Source organism: Sorghum bicolor, chromosome 2 (assembly GCF_000003195.3).
Source record: "Sorghum bicolor cultivar BTx623 chromosome 2, Sorghum_bicolor_NCBIv3, whole genome shotgun sequence".
In the NCBI taxonomy this organism is placed as follows: domain Eukaryota; kingdom Viridiplantae; phylum Streptophyta; class Magnoliopsida; order Poales; family Poaceae; genus Sorghum; species Sorghum bicolor.
The window spans coordinates 65,289,445-65,312,912 of NC_012871.2; the positions used below are offsets into that span (position 1 = coordinate 65,289,445).

General features: G+C 48.5%; 4 protein-coding genes across 4 annotated transcripts; all 4 read right to left on the reverse strand.

Moving 5' to 3' along the window:
- LOC8059026 (dehydration-responsive element-binding protein 1B) lies at nt 1,792–3,685 on the reverse strand. Its single transcript, XM_002462644.2, has one exon. It carries the CDS (start codon nt 3,669–3,671, stop codon nt 2,841–2,843), a length of 831 nt encoding a protein of 276 aa, XP_002462689.2. The 5' UTR covers nt 3,672–3,685; the 3' UTR covers nt 1,792–2,840.
- On the reverse strand, nt 6,500–7,741 carry LOC8054868 (dehydration-responsive element-binding protein 1H). Its single transcript, XM_002462645.2, has one exon. It carries the CDS (start codon nt 7,534–7,536, stop codon nt 6,709–6,711), a length of 828 nt encoding a protein of 275 aa, XP_002462690.1. The 5' UTR covers nt 7,537–7,741; the 3' UTR covers nt 6,500–6,708.
- LOC8054869 (dehydration-responsive element-binding protein 1A) lies at nt 14,193–15,332 on the reverse strand. The gene has a single exon (XM_002462646.2). The coding sequence runs from the start codon at nt 15,204–15,206 to the stop codon at nt 14,484–14,486; it is 723 nt and encodes a 240-aa protein (XP_002462691.1). The 5' UTR covers nt 15,207–15,332; the 3' UTR covers nt 14,193–14,483.
- Nucleotides 19,414–20,495, reverse strand: LOC8054870 (dehydration-responsive element-binding protein 1A). The gene has a single exon (XM_002462647.2). The coding sequence runs from the start codon at nt 20,275–20,277 to the stop codon at nt 19,570–19,572; it is 708 nt and encodes a 235-aa protein (XP_002462692.1). The 5' UTR covers nt 20,278–20,495; the 3' UTR covers nt 19,414–19,569.

Sequence of the window (23,468 nt, forward strand, 5' to 3'; positions counted from 1 at the left end):
TCGCTATCCGAACGACTTGTGTACGGGGTTACGGAAGGGAGGAGTACGTCTGTAGGCATGCCGTGACGACCGTGATGCTGCTCCTGCCGTCAAGTGCAAACGGAGAAGAGCACGCCCACCAAACCTGTCACTGTTGGGCTGCCTGATTACATTTGGACTCTGGACTCTGGAGTGATGAGAAAAGATGGCGGACGTACAAAAAAAAAAATCACCCTTGGAATACCCACTTTTGTCAACCTTTGTCCTTGGCTAGCGATGACTGCCTGACCGTCAATTCTTTCGCAAGTTTCTACTTCTAGTGCAGTGCATGCAAGTGGGTTCAAGTTTGAACTAGTCTTGGCCGTCGTTGTAGTCGTCGCTGTAATTTACACACACGTTTTAAGCAGGCAGGAAGTTCCGATCAGGTTGGGGCTTGGATTGGCCTCCCTCTCAGCTGTCGATGACTCACTCGATGCTGCAGATAAACATCACCGGACCAATCGCTTTCTGGAGCTGTAGTTTCCCGTATCATGTACTATCATATATATGGGCTGCAGAGCCTTGCGAATGGTTGGGCCGCCGACGATGTATTGACCTGGCCTTTTGAATATTCCAATACCTCTACACTATCAACAAGTAGATTGCATGCATGGTATTCTATTCCATTATGTAAAATGATAGGACAAAGCGCAGAATTTTTTAGAATGAAAGATGAAAGTAAACGTCTCCGCATCCAACAAACAAGGCCTAAAGGAAGTACGGAGTACTGAAACCGGATGGGTTTCGGACAGTAAAAGGCGACAGATATCACCTTTTCCAGCATTCCGCTCATTCACTGTGATACGAATTGAAACTGATGAACACGGCAGATGCATATGCATGCGCGACCAACGGAACGACGGTTGTGCTGAACGGACATCGCTACCGCTCTCGCTCTCGTACTGTGTCCAACTTTTGCTTGTTGACGTGAGTGACTCTTTGGATTTGAAAGACTGCCAACTTGTCCATAGTCGTCTTTCCACACGTGCTGTACGATACTACTCCTTCCGAAAGAGTCTATTTCTTAAGTTATTTTTTAAAACTTTAATTAAATTTATAGAAAAAAATCTAAGATTTATGGTATCAAATTAGTATCATTATATTCATTATAGAATATATTTTTATATGATACGTATTTTATGTTATAAATGTTATTACTTTTTTTTATAAAGTTAGTCAAACTTTAAAAAATTTAACTGACATGGATTATAGAAATTGATTTTTTTATGGACGGACTGCTTCTCGTTAAGCTTGGCACCAAATTGAAGTTGGCCTATGGCCTCACTGTCGCTGCTGCCTCCGGGGTCCGGGCTCCCCGCGTCGAGGCCGATGGCCAATGCAACTTGCCAAGCGCGGCCGGTGTGAGCGCGCGCCTCAATGGGGCAACTACGGCCCACGGGATCGTGACCGCTTCGCCGTGGCATGCACCGGGTGGACGGAACGGACATGATCTCAATGTTATGAACCAACCAACGGCATGGATCGCCGTCGTCTTCTCATGTACAACCCACCCACATACGGGGTTCTGTCTCTAAGCGCATTAAATCTATCATACAGACAGATATAAAGATACATCATACAATCCACAGACGAGATCCGTCTCTAAGTTATTTAATATTTTGCATGTAGTTAGGATCAACTATATAAACCAATTTTGTATACCATTATATGGCTATTTGATAGAAAATATATCAAAAATAAATAAGAGCAACATGATTATAATATTTTTTTAGAAACCTTCAGATTCTACCAATGTTTGCATAAAACCATAACTAAACAACAGTCATCCGTCATCAGTGCACGAGATGAGATCAAACAAGTTTTCAATGGCCAAAACCAACAACAGACTAAATGAACAATTACACACACAAAGACAACGGAAGGAGAAGCCCGCCGTTGGCCTGGACATCTTCGACGCGGATGCCGGCGACCGATGGCCGGGTTGACGCGCGAGAAGAATGTTTTTGATGTGTTTGGTTGTGGATGTCGGCGGGAACGGATGACAGAAGAAGCAGCACGGCGTGCATGAAGTCGAGATCGTCGAGGACGGCGCGATGCCAGATGGGAGCCCGAGCGGGCTGCCGCCACCGCCGACTGGTCGCCCCGACCCTGGCCCCGTGCGGTGTCCTCGCCGTCGATGGCCACACGCTCCACGCCTCCACATCCCTCCTCCCCTCCTACCGCGCCCCACAACAAGCAGAATCACGCCAACCACATCTGGATCCCGCGCCCTCATCTGCAGACGATGCAATCTGTACAACGCTGCTCGCGGCCGGCGCTTCAACCTAGGAGCACGCGCCCACATCGTCGCTTCGCGAGACGACGCCAACCCTGTCTCCTGGCGTCAGCGGGATGTTTTCTGTAAAATTTACTCCGTAGAGACAGGCTCAGTAGACCCGTTGATATAGCCCTCGACAATATGCAACTTGTAGCTCACCAATACCATTGCCCTTGCGGCCAGGAGCAGTTTGCTCCAACTGTATTATTGACACTGGAATTTGTTCTGATGGACTTTGCTCGGTACTCCGGAGCGACTATAAACCATTCATTTATTTATTTTTTTCCCCAAAAGATGCCTTATATTAAGCTGTGACGAGTTCGCGACTATAGTCTTTGCGTTTGCAAGCAAGCTCGGTCCGAGGCGGACGACAGCCGACCCCTATGTTGTAAAGATACACCTTTACCACTAAAAGGAATAGCCACAACATAGAAGGCGCGAAACCTGAGTTTCAAATAGGCAATCTACCAATGTCAAGACCTTTCAAATTGTACCGCGCTATTCTTCTTCATTTCTAAAACAAACACATCAAGTTGCTAGTGCGCTAGTAGCTCCACAGTACAGTGTCAGCGGTGGCATGCACGACGTCCTCCCGCCAGGCGCCGGCGGCATCCGGCGGGTCTACGAGCAGCCCCTGCGCCAGGCTCGCGTAGTACGATCCGGCATCAACCATGCCACCGAACCTGAACACGTCCTCGAACTCGAACACGGCGTCGTTCCAAGGCACCGCGCCCGGCGAGGAAACAGCATCGTCGTCGTCGTCCTCCTCCTCCTCGTCGTCGGCAGTATCATTCGGCGGCGACGACAGCGTCGGTTCGGCCACCGAGCACCGCCGGAACGCCTCGACGGCCTCGGCGACGGCGTCCTTGACCTCCCGCGCGCTAGCCAGCTCTGGCGCCGACAGCGCGGCGGGCATCAGCGGCGGGAGCAGCCACGCCGAGTCGGCGAAGTTGAGGCAGGCGCCGCGGCGCGACAGCGCGATGGCGGCGGCGTCGTGCGCGCGCGCCGCCAGCTCGGGCGTGGTGAAGGTGCCGAGCCAGAGCCTTGACCCGCGGCCCCCGGGGACGCGCACCTCGCACACCCACCGCCCCAGCGTGCCGCGGCGCCGGACGCCGCGGTACACCGGGTGCCGCGTCTCCCGGAACTTGGTCCGTCCCGCCGGCTTCTTGGGCGGCGCCGACCACACCGTCCTGTACTCGTCGTGCCCCGCGGACGACGTCGGCGACGGCGAGGGTGTGTCCATTGCAGACTCGCTGAAGATCAGCAGCTTGGTAAGTAGTAGTGTGTGTGGCAGTCGAGCTGGGATCGATGGAGCAGTGGAGCTCGGACTTGGATGGAAGGAGCGGAAGGCGGCCGGGAAAGTATATATAGCCATTGGTAGCTTGTCAACTCCGGTGCAGGGGGGGGCACTAGCTGGGGCTGGGCAGGCGGCAAGTTGGTGACGACCGGTCGTCAGTGCCGCGGGGAGTGAGAGGCGATTAGCTGGAAGTGGAAGACGAGACAGCCAGGAGGGACGGCGAGCGTGTGCGTGGCGGTCCGAGTCAGCCACCATGGCGGTGGCAGGGTCCGGCGGTCAGCGAGTGTTAGCAGTTGCATGGCGTGTGGTCTGCAGGTCTCTGTTTACTTTTCAAAGCTGTTTCGCCTGGGTGCAATACGCGCGGTGGATCGCTCTTTGGCGGTGGCCAGTTGACAACGTGTATATATCTTTGCTGGATTTACCAACATGTTTCGGTTTATCGGTTGACTGAGAGAAGATCTTCAAGGTCTGAGGCATTGTTGACCATCTAGATGTGAACGTCCATGACTCCATGCCACCGTAGTTTCTTTTCCGAGTAGAGATGAGGATAAAAAATTTATGCATGAGTGAGGACCTAGCACCTTATCACTACCGTCGATACCATTTGATGGATGCTTAGCTTGTCCCCCTCCGCTTGATCTGTCGAAAACGGCGGTTTACTTGGGACACTTCCTGTCTTTGGAGGAAAACGTCTACTAATTTGCCATACTCAATTATCTTCTTTCGATTTTTCTCTCGAAGTCATAAGACAAGCGGCAGTATATTCGCTTGAGTTTATCAGCCAAATCTGTCAGCAATATTTTTTTTACAACAAATTAGTTAATAGTATTTTCTGTCATGTCTTATCAGCTAAATGAACAAGGCTAAGCAGGCGATCTTGTGGAGCATCATAGATTCCTAGATCCCCTCCAAAGATTTTTGCCATGGCTGTGCCGAGGAAGAGAGACTAGAAGTTGAAGATGACGATAAACTAACAACTTTAAGAACATCTAAACTTTTATCCTATATAAGATCTTTTACAAATGATTGGTATCGCTTTCTAATAATAAGATTAAAATAAAAACTGTCATCAGAAGGATGCTCAAAAGACACCCTTAATTTGTTCAAGACCCTGAACGAACTGCCATATTAAAATATGGAGGTGAGCCAGCCTCGGCTGTTGGCCACACCCACACCACATAGGGCCTGTTTGGTTGGGTGGCTATCCTCCAACCAGGCTCCAGATACAGATAGCCACCTTTGGGTTGTTTAGTTGTCCGTTTAAGGCCCAAAACCAGGCTTCACAGAGCCACCGACCATCTCTTGGCCTGGATCTAGAAAAACGGATGGGGTGGGCATTTTCTGGGAGCCAGGCTTGGCCAGCGCCCTGTCTCCCATCTGGTCACCTCCGAGAAGACACGCGAGCCCCTGCTCACCGCTCGTCGGAGGTCCCCTGCTCGTCCTCCCCGTCGGAGCCGCGCGCCGGAGGTCCCCTTCGGCAAACTCCCTCCGGCCCGCGGAGGAGAGGAAGAAGTCCAGGTCCACGGCAATGGCCATGTCGGGCTTCATCGCCGGCGGCTGGAGCCGTCAGCACCCGGGGTTCGTCGACCACGCCGCAGCTTACCCTGCTTCCCTCGTGCGCCGTGGTAGGTGCCACCTTGCTGGCGTACTGCTCCGCCGGCAGCTTCACCTCCTCCACCATGACCAGCGCCGCGGGCACGTTCCTGCGCGAGGCATGACCGCCACCGCATGACCATGACCACCGCCGCCCACCTTCCTTCTACGCTTCCACCGCCTAGGCGTCCACCCCAAATCAACCATGATTCGTCTTTGTCCCCTTCACCTCCTCCTCCTCCTCACTGCCGCCGCTGCGGCGTCCGCCAGCGACGCCGACGAGGCGCACGTCTCCATCACGGTTGCGGAGAAGGGCCTGGCCTTCGCCAAGGACGTGCTTATCGGCGAGGCATCTCCTGCGAGTCTGCGACTGCGATGTGCATCTCCTGCGAGTCTGCGAGTGCGATGTGCATCTCCTGCGAGTATGATTTTGCGCCGATGTGCATCTCCTGCGAGTCTGCGACTGCTACTGCTACTGCTATCGTGCTCATCCTACTACCCTGCACACCACATGTTCGATCAAATGCCCCAATCGGGGTAAACTTACCAGCACAAAGAAGAGGTGATCCTAACAAAACAAACCAGACAACCAAACACATCATATACTAGCCAGACTTAGATAATACAGAGAACCAAACAACTAGCTATTAGCTTAGTGAAGACAGGCTAAAGTTATCAAGGCCAGGATTCTACAAACAGACCCATAGGATCGAGGAAAGAGGCGGCGAGAGCGAACTGAGAAGTGCTTGTTGAGAGCCGTTGTCAGTTTATCACGTTTCCGCGTTGTGAAAAAAAAAAGGCGTGGCTGGCAGCTTTCCATTCTCCCAGTCCCAGTGGAGCGACAGCTCGCGTAACTGGAAGCATTGTGTTGGACTGTTGGCAGAAAGGTGAGAAGATTCAAAGTACGCCTCCACAGCGTCGCACTTGCGGAGCCCATGACCAGACTCGGTCGGAAGTGGCACAGCACACAGTCGCCACATCTTCTGGATCGCTCACTGCGACCGGACCGGACAGCCGCTGCGTGATGTTCGTTACTTGGACCATCACATGTAACAGTCAAAACTCACAGACGAACGTTTGATGGAAGGAGGAACCACATCACAGACATACAGTTCACTGTTCCCCTTGTTTAGTTCGCAATTTTTTTTGTTTTTGGCTACTATAGCATTTCGTTTTTATTTGACAAACATTGTCTAATCACAGAGTAACTAGACTCAAAAGATTCATTTTACAAATTACAGGTAAACTGTGCAGTTAGTTTTTATTTTCGTCTATATTTAATGCTCCATGCATGCAACTAAAGATTCGATGTGACTGGGAATCTTGAAAATTTTTGCAAACAAGTGCCTCGAGCTGTCGGAACTCAGACCTCGGAAAAAAACATAGACAGGGGGGGAAGACAAGAAAAAAAAATGGAACGAAGACAATCTGTTTTGGAGTTAATTTGCTGGGTACCAATTTGAATTTTGTTACGGAGTACAATACAATCAGTTGAGTGATTGTCAAGCTTATTTGCAACTTGCTAGTAGCTCCAGAGCGCGACGTCAGCTCCGGCGTCACAGCAGTCGCCATGATCCCAGGCAGCCGCCGGCGCCGGTGGCGGCTCCACGAGCAACCCTTCCGCGAGGCTGGCGTAGTACACATCCAATTCCATGTCCATGTCCCCGAACCAGTCGGCGGGCTCGAACACGTCGCCGTCCAACGCCGTCGCTGTTTCACCTGCCTTCACAGGCACCTGCTGAAGCTCCGGCGCCGGTGCCGGCGAGCCGGAGGAAATGCCCGGCAGCGACGACGTCGACAATGGGGGAGCAGACACGCCCGAGGTCGCTTCGTCGACGGACCCACACCCCCCGGCTGCTGCTGCCCCGAAGCGGCGCTGGAACTCCGCGACGGCCTCGAGCGCCGCCCGGCGTGCGTCGTCCAGGCCCGAGATCGCGGACGGGGGAGGCACGGCGAGCAGCCACGCGGAGTCCGGGAAGTTGAGGCACCCCGCGGCGCCGCCGCGGCCCAGGGCGAGCATGGCGGCGTCGTGCGCGCGCGCCGCGGACTCGGCGGCGAGGTAGGTCCCGAGCCACAGCCGCGCGCCACGCTTCCCGGGTACGCGCACCTCGCACACCCACCGTCCCGCGGCGCCCCGGCGCCGCACGCCGCGGTACACCGGGTGCCGCGTCTCCCGGAACTTGGTGCGCCCCGCGGGGCGCTTCTTGGGCGGCTGCGGGGAAGACGAGGACGACGGGGACCAGACCACCGCCTTGATGGTCTGCTCGGACGAGGATGTCGACGACGCCGAGGTGGAGGTGGAGGACGAGCAGGTCGCGTGCTGGTGCTGCTGGAGCCGGCCCATGTCCATGGCTGCTGCTGCTGCTGCTGATCACTGCTTGCTTGAGCTTGCTGCTGGGAGTCTGGGAGTGGGAGTGGAGTGAGCTGGTGGTTCCTTGTCTGGAGCTTGAGCTGAGTGGTAGCTGTGTGGAGCGTGTGGTTTTGTGAGGTGTGTATTTATAGGTATGCCTGGGATGTTGTTGGTGTTCACACGCGGAGAGGACATGGTGACGAACGACGCCGGGGCGGGGGATTGGGCGGCTGGCCGCGGCAAAGGAAACACAGCTGGTGCCAGTAGATTCTTTGGGAGCCTGGGTACTAAAAATATGTTTCAGCTGCTGGGACGCTTTTTTTTTAATCTGATATCTGATGCTGGGGCCGTGTGAGGGCTGGCCGGCTGGGGAATATGCTGTGCAGCCCTATACTATGCTTGACAGTGGTTTTTGTAGTGCCCTGCAGTGGGCAGTGGTGGAGGACATGCCCCACCTGCTCGCACTCAGCCTGGAGGCTGGAGAAGACAAACCGGACGCTGATGGGTAAACTTGGCAACGGGCACAAAATATCCGCGTATCCGCGGGCACCCGACCCGGTGGGCAAGGATATGGGCACGTACCTCTGTCCGCGGGCACGGGTGCGGATAGAAAGTTGTGCCCAGCGGGCATGGCTTCACGGGTAAAAAAAGATCATGCCCGCACCCGCAAACCCGTCATATCCGCACTGACATGTGGGACCAGCGTAGAGGAGATATATAAACTCAGGTTCTAGGTTTTTTCTCATCCAAATCCCCTCATCCCTCACCAGCCGGCAGCCGCCACTCCTCCTTCCTCCTCCAATCCTCCTCCCCTGATCTCCTCACCTAGTCACCCTCGCCGCCCCGCGACTCCACAGACCGAGGGCCGAGGCCGCGAGCCCACGAGGCCACGAGTCGCGAGTCGCGACCCCGCTTGCGCGACGAGCACGGGCGCGACTCCGAGGGCGCGACGAGCACGCGGGTGCGGTTCCGAGGGCGCGGCGAGCACGGCCAGCACGGGCGCGATGAACACGCGCGCGCGGCTCTGAGGGCGCGGCGAGCACGGGTGCGGCTCCGAGGGGTGAACCACGACTGGCGAGCGCAGATACGGCGACCCACGAGGCGGCTCCTGCTCACGAGCGCGGCCAGGTCTCCCAGGAGTCAGACGCCGCCGTAGATCTTGTGAGTTCACTTGTTCTTTGATGCCTCCCAGTAGATCTTGTGAGTTTTAGTGATTGTGTTCATATTCTAGATCTTGCTCTTTTGTGATGTGAACCTACGATGGCGACCCCTGGTAGCTCTCAAGTGCAAAGCTCCCATGCAACTGCTGCAGTTGGTACTGAGGAGGACAAAACCAGGGATGTTGTGCATGTTTCAGGCGGGGAGGAGGACTCAGATAATGGTGGGCGCCCTTCAAAGAGAAAGCTCACCTCTGCAGTGTGGAATGACTTTGAACATGTGAAGGTTGATGGAGTTTGGAAGGCCAAGTGCAACCACTGCAACAAGAGGCTTTCAGCCACATCAAGGAATGGTACAACTCACTTGAAAACTCATTTGAAAACTTGTATCTACAACAACAAGAAGCCAGGAACAAAAGTTCAAACTAATTTAAGGTTTGGCACCACTGAAAATGGGACGGTAGCCGTAGAAAACTATGTGTTTGATCAGGATGTAGCTAGAAAAGCTCTTTATTCCATGATTATACTGCATGAGTACCCGCTGTCCATTGTTGATCACCATGGCTTTCGTAAATTTGTTAGTGCACTACAACCTTTGTTCAAAATGGCAACTAGAAACACTATTAGAAGGGACATCATGAGTTTCTATGAGGGAGAGAAAAGGAAAGCTAGGATATTTTTGCAAAGGACAAATTGTCGTGTTGCAATCACAACTGACCTTTGGACAGCTGAAAATCAAAAAAGAGGTTATATGGCAGTGACTGGACATTTTATTGATGACTCATGGACACTTAGAAGCTGCATATTGAGGTGAATATCTTAAAATTGCTTGTTTTCCAGATTGTATAATTATGCAACTAAATTATTGAATTGTTTGATGTAGGTTTATATATGTGCCATGCCCCCATACAGGAGAGGTTATTTGTGATGCATTGCATAAATGCCTCCAGAGTTGGGATATTGATCGGAGGGTATCAACTGTGACTCTTGACAATTGTAGTGCCAATGATAACATGATTGGCTTAATGGAAACAAGGATAGGAGCAGCTAATTTGCTATTGAAAGGTAAGTGGTTGCACATGCGGTGTTGTGCACATATTCTCAACCTCATTGTGAAAGATGGATTGGCAGTAATTGGAACTGCAGTTGCTAACATCCGAGAAAGTGTTGCTTATTGGATTGCTACCCCAAAAAGGTATGAAAAGTTTGAGAAAACTGCTCTAGATGAAAATGTTGAATTAGATAATAAGTTGCATTTAGACTGCAAAACTAGATGGAACTCAACTTATGTCATGCTTAGCATTGCTATACCTTATAGGAAGGTTTTTGAGCGTTTGGGTGAGCTCGATAAGAACTATGATTGTCCAACAGCAGATGATTGGACATTTGCTACTAATGTTTGTGAGAAATTAGGGATATTCTATGAGCTTACTGAGCTGTTTTCTGGGACAAAATATGTTACAGCTAACCTGTTCTTCCCTAAAGTATGTGAGATTAAGCTTAAACTCAATTCTTGGGGTCATGATGAAAATGAAACTATTAGGAACATGTCTGCTGCAATGATAGAAAAGTATGATAAATATTGGGCTGACATTCATGGTCTTATGGCTGTTGCTGTTATTCTTGATCCACGCCTTAAGATGACAATGTTGCATGCTTGCTATATTGCCCTTTTTGGAGAAGATGCTGCTGGAACAATTGTTACAGAGGCCCATGAATTGCTTACTGGTTTAATGAAACATTATAATGTGAACCAAGACACTGTGGCTACATCCTCTGGTGGTGCCCCTTCTACAGTTAGTGCAGCAGCTGTGTTGTCCATATTTAAAACCCTTTCTGCAAGTAAGAAGACTACAAGCTTTGTTAGAAGTAAGAATGAGCTTGATCGCTACTTAGAAGAGGAAACTCTTCCTCATGATGAGAATGAATATTTTGATATCCTTGGCTGGTGGAAGTTGGAAGGAGCTCGTTATCCTACTTTGAGGCTAATTGCTCGTGATATTTTAGCTATTCCAATCACCACAGTAGCTTCTGAATCGGCTTTCAGTACTAGTGGGAGGGTTTTAAGTGAGCATCGTAGTCGTCTTACTCCTAAAATGTTGGAAGCTTTAATGTGCAGCCAAAGTTGGCTTCGTCACAATCTTAAAGGTACAAAATATGCATTTACAGTTAATTCTCTTTCACTAGTACATGTATCATATGCTGCAGCTACTAATGTTTGAACTTGAATTTAGATGAGGGTGATGGAAGGTTCAATAGCTTTTGGTCATGCCTTGAAGACAATGAAGAAGATCTGAAAGATGAATCTTGCGTCACTAGAGCAGATTCCGACTAATAACTTGTTCATGTCTTTATTTGCATCACTTGGAAGACATTGTTATTGAAGAATAATGTGATCTTGTAACTTGTATGGTAGGCTTTTAGCCTTGTACTGTATTGTTAAATATGTATGTTTGCTGAACTACTCAACTGCTGTGGTGAACTAAAGAGTGCTATGTATGTGAATTCTGTGTGATCTATTACTTATCTCATTTTGTGTATATATTTGATGTGTTGGCTATCATATTTTTTTATGCTAAATGTGACCTGTTCATATATCTACTGGGTCTGCGGGTATGCCCGCGGGCAAGCCATGCCCGTGGATAGCGGACACGGGCACAGTTTGCTGCCCGTGACGGATAACGGGCGCGGGCACGGGCACACAATTTTGGTCACGGGCGCGGGCGTGAGAGGGCACTATCCGCACGGATTTTGCCCGTTGCCAAGTTTACTGATGGGAAGTGAAGTGAGTGATGGTTTGCTTTCTCTTCTTTTCTGCCTTTCTTTCCTTTTTTTTCCTTGTGAGATAATAGGAAGAGTACATACAGGTAGTCAGGTAGCGACATAGAGGGATTCCGGGAACGATGGGTATTGCTATCTTGGTAATGAATACCTACGTACTCATAAAGTAAGTTGTTTTGAACAAAATTTAAATGAAATATTAAGAATATAAATCATAAATAACTTTAAAGTTATTGAGTTTTGAAATATGAAAAATCATATGAATAGATTTTTCTTGAAAAATACTTTCATAAAAATATATATATATACTACTTTTTGATAAATATTTTTATAAAAATAAAGAGTTAAAGATAGGCTTTGGAGATTATTTCGCTGTCCTAAACGACTTCCTCTATGAATATAGCGAGTGTACCATTTATAAAATCATCTTATAGTTTATAGTAAATAAAGTTCAAAATGGATCACTGATTTACTACTTCCCCATTCTAAATGGCAAGTCATTTTAACCTTTTTAGATATATAAATTATTCGTATGCATTTAGATATAGCGTTTGTTTAGATACAAATAAAAATTTACGTGTTTAGAAAAAATCAAAACGACTTATAAGTTAGTTGGGATCGAGGGATTGCATATCATCTTAAAATTTTCTGCTTGTAATATTGTGTACTCAGATCAAAATACAAAATTTTGTCAAATTCAAATATTCGAAGACAAGGAAGCTAAAATTACCAGGGCACAAAAATCACCCGTGACACCCCAAGCTAATCTCCACATTCGCCGGCCTTCCGATTTTAGGCCTATCGGTACTTAGGCCAGTCTCAATGGGAGTTTCATGAGAGTGTCATGCACATTAAATATGGTGCCACATAAGCATAATTGCTAACTTGGCAATGTCATTAAATGAAGGAGTTTCATCAGATGAGAGAGGAGTTTCATCCCCATGAAACTCTTGTGGCTCGATTACCTAGTTTATAGTCTTAGTAACAGTGTTATGAAACTATACATTGAGGCTGGCCTTACTTCCGCGTCATGGTGATGTAGAAAATCAGCGCGTACAATACAAGTCTAGTACTAGCACGGATTTCTGAGTAAAAGTAATGTAACCAGCTCCAAACAAACTGGATCCAGTGAGCCTCAAAGCTGCTAGTAGCGCACATGCTGAATCTCTCCAATCTTCCATTACCGGGGGCGGTGGAGCTCCCGCCGCTGCCTGATACGGAGTACTTTACTAGAAAAGAAAAAAAACCAGCGACAGCCGTTTCCTTAACCGTATCCAGCCGCGCGCCGAGGCGTTCCCAGTTTCCGCACGCCTTCCTCCTGCCCTCCCTGCCTCCGGGGGACCAGCTGCTAACCACGACGCGAATCCTCGACCGGTTGATGCGGACACGGACGAGGACCCCCATCGTAGCGCCCGCTGACGAGGGACGGCGACGGCGACCCGAGTGAGCCACACAGCCGCGGGAAATATCTGCCTGTGCTGCCCTTGGGCTGATTTTTCTCTGCTTTCCGGCAGCCGTTTTCGCGTCGCGTTTCCCGGTTTTGGCTCTTGGGGCTTCCGGAGGCCGATTTTTTTTTTCTTCTTCTTGTTCTGTGGACGGGGGAGGAGGCAGCTTCCGTGCAGTGGGGTTTTTTTTTTTTTTGGCTGCTGCCTGTGCCTGTTGTTGTCGCGCGGTAGCTAGCGTGCTCCAAAATTTTGATTTTTTGGCTACTGTAGTAATTTCGTTTTTATTTGACAAACATTGTCCAATCACGGAGTAATTAGACTCAAAAGATTCATCTCACAAATTTCAGGTAAACTGTGTAATTAGTTTTTATTTTTATTTTTATTTAATGCTCTATGCATGTGACCAAAGATTCGATGTGACGGAGAATTTTGAAAATTTTTGCGAACTAAATAAGGCCAAATTGTACTCAAGGATAGACATGCATGGACGATAAGAGTTGTCTCGACGTTCTTGATGGCGACAATTTTATTTTGAAAAAAATCAAATAATCGTGACGTATATTTTTTCTAAAGGAAAAACATTTCAATTCCGTGGTCGTACTAGTAAATAAATTATTAGTGGCTCAGGATTCGTCCGTGCATTTTGGAGAACCCTGCTCGGAAATGAATCGGAACCGGAAATAGACTTGCGATTATAATAGGTCACACGACCGGCCAACTCAACCCGTCCCATGAAAACTCGACCTAATCCAGCCAACCCAATCTGTCAAATACAAACTCGACCTCACAACATCGAGTTGAATTCAAGTCATGATTTTCAAACCCAGAGTACAAAAAAACCGAAATAGCCGGATCTGATCAAACCTCTCAATATGTTAGGTCGTGCCCAAGTCAAATGTCATATTCGTTTGAACTTATATGCCGAACCTCTTATCCATGCAGTGTTTTTCTCTCGTAACAAATTAACGAATAATATTTTTAATTATGACTTTTCAGATAAGCGAATAAACTCAAAAGATTTAACTCAAGTCGACCTAACCTTGTGTTTGATCAAGTCTAAATGGCCGTTTCATAACGTTTGGGGGAACTTCAAGAACCATTTTATACGTTTTTGTATTTGATTTGATGGAAATATGTTTTGGTGAAACCGCCTATAATATTTTCAACTAAATCTTTAAATATTTCCATCCTTTCTTTCTGATTCCCGTTCAGTGAGGATAGAGAGTAGAGCCGGCTCTTCAAAGTATACCGAACAAAATATAGCAAAATTATCGAAGTCTGAAGAGATGTAGAATTTTTATGAGGAGAATTTAGATATTGGTTTTAAGAAAGCCGAATGGTGATGCTTTGCCAACTGACTCGTCGTTAGTGGGAATAGGTTCTGGCTACCAACTTGCTCTGTTTCGTGCTCTGTTTTGGGAGGCAGGGTCATGCTCTGTTTTCCTTTTCCGAACCTGCTCTGTTTTCATTACCAATACTAGTAACCACTACAGTCCCAAAATATGGCATAGGTAGCCAACACAGAAGAAAAATCAGGAAATTCAAGATGTCAACGTCATCAATTCTAGTAGCTCCACAGTGGCACATCGGCGACATTGGCGTAGCCGTCGTCCCCGAACGCCGGAACTGCGGACGGCAGCTCCATGAGCATCCCCTGCGCCATGCTCGCGTAGTACAGATCCCAGCTCATGTCATTGAACACGTCCATCTCGAACGGCGACGAGTCCTCCGTGGCCGGCGAAGACTCCTCGCCGTCAGTGGCAGCGGCGTCGTCCTCATTGCCCGATGAGGTGGACGGCACTGACGACGAGGTGGCCGAGCGCGCGTCGTCCTCCCCGGCGGCCGCCTCGCCCTCGCCCTCGCGGCGCTGGAAATCCTCTACGGCCTCGGCAACCGCGTGGCGGACCTCGGCGAGGCTGGCGTACGAGGCCGGGACCGCGAGGAGCCAAGCCGAATCGGCGAAGTTGAGGCACGCGCCCGCGCCGGCGATGGCGAGCATGGCGGCGTCGTGCGCGCGCGCCGCGGCCTCGGCGGTGTCGAATGTGCCGAGCCAGAGCCTGCAGCCGCGCCTCCCCGGCACGCGCACCTCGCACACCCACCGCCCGGCGTTGCCCCGGCGCCGGACGCCGCGGAACACGGGGTGCCGCGTCTCGCGGAACTTGGTCCGCCCCGCCGGCCGCTTCGGCGGCGACGTCCACACGGTCTGGTGCTCCGACGAGGCCGAGGGCGAGGCCGAGGCTGAGGCCGACGACTCGGCGCTCATCTCCTTCTTGATCGGCGGACACATCTTGCTCTGGATCACGCGTGGAACGATTGCTTCGGTAGTGCTCTCGAGTGGATGTTGTGCTTACTGTTTGGTTACCTCTGCTGCTGCTGCTTAGAATTGTGTTCGAGTGGTTTTGCGATGCGATGGTGGATTTGCTGGCGCATATTTATAGGTGGTGGCGGATGCAGGGGATAAAACGCGGGAAGGGAGCACACAGCTGGAGAAAGTGAAGCAGAGGAAAGGGGGACGCATCTGGGTAAGGCCGAGGACGCAACTTGCCGCAGAAAACAGTAGGCACTTCGAGAGTGACCTGATATTTTCATTATTTATTCATATGTCTATCGGCATCAGTATGGCGCGAGTACGACCACAAGACTGCTTTTGCTTCCGCTAACGGTTTCCGTCTCTCGTAAACCTACAACGGTTTTGTGGGCTTGTCAAATCCCACTCTTGTTCTTTCTCTAGAAAAATGTCCGTTATGGGCGACACCACGAAGTTGGTGAGGAGGTGAGTGTGCGAGGTGGTGGTTAGTAGATTTGTGTTACTGAGGTGATCTACGTTGTTTGGCGACAGGTGACATAAGGAGGTTTTCTAACCGGTACCTAGAGGACCTACGTGATACTTCTATCTTTGGTGAGGCAACTAGGTTATTGAATGGGATCGACTTGATAAGCGCCAGAGACAGCTACTCACACATTAGTTTGGCAGCTTGTAATGGGTTACAATGGCTAGCCCTTCTTGACGGTGGCTATTCCGGTGTGGTATATCGTCTTGATAGGTGGCGCAAGTGGATCCGATTGCAGAACGGCTACACGGCTTGCAGCGACCTACGGCGGCTACTCCTGCTTGGAAGCTAGCTCGCTCGGTATAGATTATCATCGGTGACGACGACGTGAGTTGTGATGATGGTGTTTTCACCTGACGTCCTTAGTCTAGTCTTTTGGGGGTTGGCGGTGCAGTGAGGCGGTTTGGAGATAATGGTGGTTCTCTTTTATTTTTTATTTTTTGAGTTGATCTCCGGCTTTGTGTAGTTTGTGTTAATGTCTCAATCCGACTCAATCTGACTAACTAGAGTTGTCTTTTTTTTTCTTTTTGTTGAGTTTGTTTTGCAATATGGTTGTTGTTTATTGTATCGTTGTGCCTATTTTAAATTTATTTTCTTTTGTTGAGTTTGTTTTGCAATATGCCCCACCTCTCAAACAGCGGTTAGCAATTTCGATTCTTGGTTCGCTTGGAGCATGTGCTGTTTGAGAGGTGGGACTCCGTATATCTAGAGAGTCTGTGTGGTCAGCACGTCGAATAAAGGCTTATGTTTGTCGTCATTTAATGAAAATTGAATTTCCCTGTTAGTGAAATGGATGAAATCTATAGTAGTAGTATGTCAGAAGAAAGAATTGGCATTATGCTGCTGGTTGCGTTCTGCTGCAGCTGCAGGTCTATTCGCTTGACCTTATCAGCCGAATTTATCAGTTATTCAATAGTATTTTTCTCTCACAACAAATCAGCTAAGGCCTTGTTTAGTTCCGAAAACTTTTCGGTTTTCGAAACTGTAGCACTTTCGTTTTTATTTGACAAATATTATCTAATCATGTAGTAACTAGGCTTAAAAGATTCATCTCGTGATTTACAGGTAAATTGTGTAATTAGTTTTTATTTTCGTTTATATTTAATACTCCATGCATGTGTCACAAGATTCGATGTGACGGGAAATCTTGAAAAGATTTTGGTTTTTGGGGTGTAGTATTTTCTGCCATACCTCATTAGCCAAACAAACAATGAACCCGATGAATAAGTTATTTTTTAAAAAAAGATGGATTTTCAAACAGAATCTTAACCGCGGAAATCTTAATCTAGAAATTCTTACGGGCAGACTGGACCCGGTTGAGTCCTAAAGCTCAGGAAACACACATGTAGGATTAACTGAAGAGAAAAGTCTTCCTTGACAACCATCTCGGCAACTCCATGCTACTGCTCCTGGAGCTGGACCGGCCTCGCGCCATCGCGAGCCGTCAAAGCTGATGGATGGCGACATTTGGGAGCCGCGATACTGAAACCACCCATGGTATCACAGAGCGGGCACCAGCAGCAGCCGCCAGCCGGGAAGCTCCCGCACCTGAACCGCGTGCGGCATTCGCCGCAGTCCCGATCCCACAGTCCTGCTGCTTGCCGCTTCCGCTGTGCCCAAAACCACCAAAAGCGCCCACAGCCCACTTGCTTCCGACCGACCGAGTCCGTTCCGGGGGCAAGCGGACAAGACACTACTGTACCCTCTCGCCCAACTTTGTGGGAGGACGACGGACGGTGGATGCCTCCGCAGTCCGCACTCCGTCCGCGCCGTCGCAACCATGGCGAGTCGAGCTGGCGACCCTCAACCTCAATCGTTCACCATATGTCGTCGTCGCTCGCGTCACGGCCATGGACGAAAAAGGCACGCACGCTCAGTGAGGAGGTGACGGCACGGCCAACCGTACCCCAGCTGTGTCCTCTGTTGCTCGCTTGTGCTTCCGCTCGTGGTAAAGGCCTAAAAGGTTAGTGGAGTATTCTAGTCTAGTCCAGTTGCCGCTTGGGGGCGGCCAAGCGGGGGCGGCAGCGACGGCGACGTCGCGGGAGGTGCGTAGGCCGCCGCAGCAGGCAGCGACGGGCGCGGCCTGAGCTTATCCACCCGCGCGCCGTGCACACGCGCTTCTGGCCTGGATCCACCGTGGCGACCAAAAAAATAAGTGGGGGTTGGGGGGGGGAGGGAAGGTTAGCCGTTCGCGGTGGGAATTCGAGTCACTCCTGACGGTCACGGTCCTGGACGGGACGGGTGGAAGATTTCTTTACAGTTTGCTGATAAACAACTTGATTGAAGAAGAAACGTGCAGAACTGAACACCGCGGAGTCCAATCACCTTAGGCATAAGCTGTGATTAGAGGTGTTACAGCTGTACCGATCGACTCAATGGATTGTTTTTCTTTTCGTTTCTTTTCTTTTCGAACAATGACTCCACGGAGTGTCACACTGAAATCTTTACAGATCTTGATAACATTTCATGCTCTCACTTCGGGATTTCAACCAGCCAGGGTTGAATGGTTGATCGATCCTTCTTCACACTGCCACAGCGAAAAAGAATTCTTGGATGCTGAAATTACCACCCCCCCTTTTTTTTTACAAATGTATGGCTTGCACAGCAATGACGTTGTTCGTGACTGTCAGTCTGCGCGCCTTGACGCAACTGACTGACTCCGTCAACAGTTGACGTGCTGCTGCCCTCCCCCCTTGTGTAGCATCACTGCTAACATGCGAGTGTGTCAACGGAGCACGGCCGCTGCACGGGCGAGGGTCGCCCCCTGTTTCCATTGAATAGGCGGACGGCTTCTCACTTGACCCTCGGTTATGGGTTTCGGCCATAGAAAAAAGAAGTCTGCCAAATAAACAACAGTACATGAGACAGACAAGTTGAGGGTCAAACCCTACTATAACCACCATGGCGGAGTCCCAGTTGCATGATTCCCAAGCCTCGAATAATTCTGGTCTCCACATATTTAGTTTAGTTTAATTTAGTAACTAGTTATATGCATTTCTTTTTTGGAAAAGCCATAATAGCAAATCTATTAAGTGATTATTTGAATAGGATTCATGGACCAAAATAAAATTCATCTTTTTACTACCTATGAAGCAGCACATACCACTACGTTTGGTACTCTTTTGGCAGTGTGTGAAGTGGACTCTCCCAAGTTTCTTTCAACTCGGAACAGTCGCACTTGTGGCTTTATCCATGTCATTAGGGCTTTGTTTACTTCTATTTTTTTTTATAAAATAGAAATAGTAACATTTTTGTTTGTATTTGACAAATATTGTTCAATCATAAACTAACTAGGCTCAAAAGATTCATCTCGTAAATTACAAGTAAATTGTATAATTAGATATTTATTTTATTTATATTTAGTGCTCAATACATATGTCGCAAAATTCGATGCGATGAAGAATGTGAAAAATTTTGTAAAATATTTTGAGAACTAAACAAGGTCTAGATCCTGTCTCATGGATACTATGGATCTACAGTTCCTATTGCATCCTCTAGTAGGACTGTAGGAATAGTAAGTGCAAAGGCTGAAGCAATGATGCTTTCCTTAGAAAACCATAGTATCATCGTAAGTGCTAAAAAAGGATTATATATATATATATATATATATATATATATATATATATAGCTATGACTTTTCAGATAAATAAACAGGCTCTAGTCTTATAAAATATCAATGGGCATGCTCTATTTCGATGTTTCCCAAACTTGGTCTGTCTCATCATTACCAAATGAAGTAACCGTTACACTGCCAAAACTAGCCATTAGAGGCCAAGCTTTAGAAACCGAAAATTTCAGAGTACAACGGCCTCAGAGTCTCTAGTAGCTCCATAGTGGCACATCGGCGAAGCCTTCGTCCATGAACGCGGTGACCGCGGACGGTGGTTCCACGAGCATCCCCTGCGCCAAGCTCGCGTAGTACAGGTCCCAGCTCATGTCATTGAACACGTCCAATTCGAACGGCGAGGCCCCGGTGGCGGCCGGAGACGAATCAGATTCAGAGGACTCCCCGCCATCAGAGGTGCTTCCGTCGTCGCTGCTGGACGGGGACGACGGCGGCGTCGAGGACGTGGCCGAAAGCGCATCGTCCTCTTGGACCACCTCACGGAGCAGGAACTCCTCCACGGCCTCCGCGACGGCGTGGCGGACCTCGGCGAGGCTGGCGTACGAGGCCGGCACGGCGAGGAGCCAGGCCGAGTCGGCGAAGTTGAGGCAGGCGCCCGCGCCGGCGATGGCGAGCATGGCGGCGTCGTGCGCGCGGGCCGCGGCGTCCGCGGTGTCGAAGGTGCCGAGCCAGAGCCTGCAGCCGCGCCTCCCCGGCACGCGCACCTCGCACACCCACCGCCCGGCGTTGCCCCGCCTCCGGACGCCGCGGAACACCGGGTGCCTCGTCTCCCGGAACTTGGTCCGCCCCGCGGGCCGCTTCGGTCGCGACGTCCACACCGTCTGGTGGTGCTCCGAAGAGGTCGAGGCTGAGCTGCAGGGGGAGCTCGACTCTCCGGTCATCTCCTTCTTGATTGGGCACATCTTCTCTTCTGATCACTTCTCTGCTTGCTTGAGCCGCGGATGGTGCGGGTGCCTTTGGTCGGTCCTGCTAGAGCTGTGTTCGAGTGATTTTTGGGATGGCAATGGCGGATTTGAGGACGCATATTTATAGGTGGTGGCTGGAGGTTGGAGCAGAGAGCAGCAGTAGCAGTCAGCGTAGCTGAACAGAGTAAAAAACGCGGGAGGGGGAGCTACGAGCCAGTGGGCTTGGCCGCCCAGCTGGAGAAGAAAGCAAAGGGGGCTGCATCTGGGTAAGGCCGGGGATGCAACTTGCAGCAGCTTGCAACTAGGCAGGCAACAGGGCGATTTCGACAGTGACTTGTGATGATGACAAGGAAAAATGCTAGTAGTAGCAATCTCCTCTCTTTTCTTTTGTATAAGGAAAAACCAATGTGACTTGTTTCTTGATAAAGCAAAAGAAATGGCCGCAGTTTGTAATTCCATTTCTGGTGCACTATGGCTGGGAAACTTGTGTTCAATCAATGAAAAGCTGGTGTGCCTCATCAATTAGTAATTCAGAGTTTTCATCCGCAAGTGGATGCTCTCATACACTGATACACTCAATCTTAAGAGGGCACGTAGCACGTTAAGGGAGTATTTGGTTAAGGGTGATACAATTTAACAGGCATGGTAGTATTTTCATTTTATTTGATAATTAGTGTCCAATTATGAATTAATTGGGCTTAAATAGCAAATTATCCTCTAGTTATTGTTTTATTTTTTACAAATAGTATATATTTAATACTTCATACATTAGTTCTAAATATTCGATGTGATGGGTGATAAAAGAAACACTTGGAACCAAATAGGACACTGTGAAAACTCTAGTTTCATAGAGTTACTGTAAATTATCCACCATGTCACTTATTCAGTGGAAAATGAACGGTTTATTTCTTTTCTTTTCTTCCTCAGCATAACTGTTTCAGTCGTCGTTCCTCTAGGCGTCGCCTCACCCTAGCCATAGCCGCGCCGCCCCAACCCGCCACAGGCCGCGCCTTGCCATTACGAGCCCTTATCAATGCCACGGTGAGCCTCTCCCCACGTCGAGTCGCCCTTGGGCCGGCCCCTACAATCTTGGGTCCACCTGTTGGCCTAGTTTTTTTTTTTATTTTAGCCCTAATTTATGTTTTAAAACTTGCAGACGTGTCCCTTTCAGAGTTGGAGCTATACAAACAGTTTGGTGGGACCTCAGCTTCACCATAGAGTTGCTTCATGGTAGAGCACCTACTGTGGAGTTATGTTTCCAGAGCTGGAGCCCTACCAAATAGGCCCTATATCTCGACGGAGGGAGTATTTACAACTTAAAACCTGTATGCTCCTCGGGGCGCTGCCACTAGGTCTCCAACGTTGCGCTGCCACCGCCGCTCCCATATCCACCACCACTGGTCCCTCTCCCTCCCTCCGCTGGCATATTGTCGGAGGGCGAAGAGAGCGGGGATCCATTGTTTTTAATAAATTTTTTTTATTGGATTGAGTCTTTAGGGTTAAGGTCTCTTTATTTTCTCCTCTTCGGCGACGGTGATAGAGGAGGGTGGAATCATTTTCTCCATAACGGCTCTGTTGAAGATGCGGGCAACAACTACGGCGTCGACATCCTCACCGATTTGACGACATGGTGTCTTTTATTTCCGGACGGTGACATCAAGGTGGAGATGTTGTCGCCGCCATGGAATAATTTTCTTCGGTCTCTTCTCTATTTTATTGTGGTTAGATTTGGCCACAATGAAGGACTAGGGAGAATAAGTTTCAAATCAGTCTTTCTCATTCTTCGGTGGCAGAAAGAAGAAGGAAGACACCTAAAAGAAGAAGCATCTCAACTCCGCCTACATGAATGTTGGCTATCGTTCGTTGAGCATCTTTTCTCAGGCCATTTGCCGAGTGTTTGCCTATGCTATCATCCATAATGCAAAGCGTCGTATAAGTTTGCTTTTGAAATATGAAGTTATTCACAATATGGGTACAATTTAGATGAAAAACTTTTTCTAGATAGTTGTGTAATCCAGATTGGTTGTAGCATGTTATTTAATATAATTCTTTGTTGTCATAAAAAGGGAGTATTTACAACTTCTATCTCACCTCAACACCTTCATAATAACAGAAAAAGAAAAAAAGGCTTTCGATACACAAAATGACTTGAATTGTGAACATCAGACTAAGGGCGTCCGCAATGGTGTTCAAATTGCTAGCTATTTGATCTCTGGAAAGAATGTTATTGGCTCTCAATGGTAATTTGCAAATAGCTAGTTTAGAAAGTCGCTAGCTATTAGGAAGTCACTAGCTATTGTTGAGAGTAATGTGAGAGAGTTATTTCTAGAAGATTGTGATAGATTAGTTATTTATGAGTCGCTAGCTATTTGATCTCTCTCCTCGATAGCAATGAGAGTGGTACCTTTTTATTATTTTTATACGTCATCTTTCTTTTTTTTCTTTTTTTAGGGAAGAAAAGATGGACTTGCATCGACTTCCCAGCGAAGCGGACAAAATTCAACTTTTTGGGCGTTGAGATGGATCAGGCTTTGTTTAGTTCATCCTAAAACCAAAATCTTTTCAAGATTCCCCGTCACATCGAATTTTACGGAACATGCATGGAGTATTAAATATAGATGAAAATAAAAACGAATTGCACAGTTTATCTGTAAATCACGAGATGAATCTTTTAAGCCTAATTACTCCATAATTAGATAATACTCCCTCTGTCCCTAAATACTGCTATTTCTAGGAGAAAATTTTGTCCACAAATATTGCTATTTCTACTAGCATACTCAGTCCACCAGCCCATTTAATTATCCTCGGAACTTGCGTGGTTCACCAACTCATTTAATTTCTTCTAGGGAGTAGTATTTTGGCGCATGGTAATTGGTTGAGTCTATTCAGTTGACATTAAATGCAGCTCGTTGGAACCAGAGAATTATGGTTTAACGTGCATGATTAAATGGTAGAACCTAAATTAATTAAGGGTAGAATGGTTTTTTGTTTGTCACACTAATCTGTTTGAAATCTGCTAGAAATAGCAGTATTTAGAGACGGAAGAAGTATTTATCAAATAAAAATAAAAGTGCTACACTTTCGAAAACTTTTCACTTTACTAAGCTAAACAAGGCCTCAATCAATCCCGCCAGCCCGTTCGTACCCCAATCTCGTCGGAGTACTGTACCTGTACCACAGCTCATCAT